This window comes from Haliaeetus leucocephalus, unplaced genomic scaffold, assembly GCF_000737465.1.
Source record: "Haliaeetus leucocephalus isolate CR32 unplaced genomic scaffold, Haliaeetus_leucocephalus-4.0 Scaffold186, whole genome shotgun sequence".
Lineage (NCBI taxonomy): Eukaryota > Metazoa > Chordata > Aves > Accipitriformes > Accipitridae > Haliaeetus > Haliaeetus leucocephalus.
In genome coordinates this window covers 1,012,158-1,013,300 of record NW_010972622.1, presented here as the reverse complement: position 1 = coordinate 1,013,300, position 1,143 = coordinate 1,012,158, and the positions used below count along the sequence as shown (strand labels likewise).

General features: G+C 64.9%; 1 protein-coding gene across 1 annotated transcript in view; it reads left to right on the top strand.

The window, feature by feature from the left end:
* The window catches only part of MYO1A (myosin IA), a 7,088-nt gene extending 6,956 nt beyond the window's left edge, over window positions 1-132 (top strand). The window contains exon 27 of the mRNA XM_010565130.1: window positions 9-132. Within this exon, the coding sequence (XP_010563432.1) occupies window positions 9-132 (124 nt within the window). The remainder of the gene's footprint in view (window positions 1-8) is intronic.
* The last annotated feature ends 1,011 nt before the right edge of the window (window positions 133-1,143 follow it).

Below are 1,143 nucleotides of genomic sequence, written 5' to 3'. Positions count from 1 at the left end.
CCCCCCAGGTTCTCCACCCGCTTCCAGAAGGGCGATGTGGCCGTCACCGTGGTGGAGTCGGCCAAGGTGGACAGCAACGTCCCCGTCTGCAAGAAGCGGGGCAGCCACAAGATGGAGGTCCTGGTCCACTGAGGGAACCGCCATCCCCTGCCAGGACCCCCACCCACGCACCGGCACCCCCACCCACCCCCTTTGTGTCATCCCCCTGCCTGGCTGGGTCCTTGCACCACCCAGGAATTGCTGCAAACTCATTAAACAGATGCTCTGGTGTCAGTACGCGGGTGGCGTTGCAGCAGGTACCCCCGTTACAGGCAAGGCAGGGAGACCCAGTCGTGCCGAAGCCCCAAGACATGGCGTGGCAGGGCGGGGGCAGAGCCTGGCGCCAGGAATGGAGCCCCCCCACTCTGGCCCCCCGCCTTTCCTGCCGCCTGATTGCGGCCAGCGCTCCGCTCAACAGTGATTGGAAAGGCCCCAAATTGCAGCCACTTTTCCCATTAAATGGGAAAGCAGCTCGCTCTGCTGCAGAGGCAATTTCTGGGTGGCCGCGGGTGGCTGGCACGTGAGGTCCTCAGCACCTGCCTGCCTGCACTGGCTGTCCCTGTCTCCCCCCACCCTGCTGCAGGACCCCCTGTGCAGGACACTCCCCGCCGCACCCCCACCTCACCCAGCTGCGCCCCTGCACCAGCAGCCCTCCCCAGTCTAGCACTGCGGCTCCTGGGCTGGCGCTGGAGCTGCATTTGGGGACCGGGGCTGCAGCCCGGAGCAGAGCAGGGGGACAGAGAGGAGCTACCACACGGCCCCAGTGCGACCACTGCAGCCCAGGTCTTGCAGGACCCCCACCAGTCCTGCAGCCCCCAGGAGCCGGGGTCCCCACACAGCTCCCACAGCAGCCACCCCCCTTGCTGCCTTTTCTCTCCTGTGCTCTTCAAGCTCTCGGAGACTTTTTTTTTTTTTTTCTTGTCCCCACACGTCACTCGCATTACCTTCAGGAGCTGACAACTCCCCATCACATCAGCATCAGCACCAGCTCCCAGGTGGGCCCTGGAGCATCAATGCGGTTTGTCGTGCACGGGGGGGGATGACATCTAGGCACGCGTGCCAGGGCACTTGGGCAGCGTGTGCAGCCGGGGGGGCATGTGCATG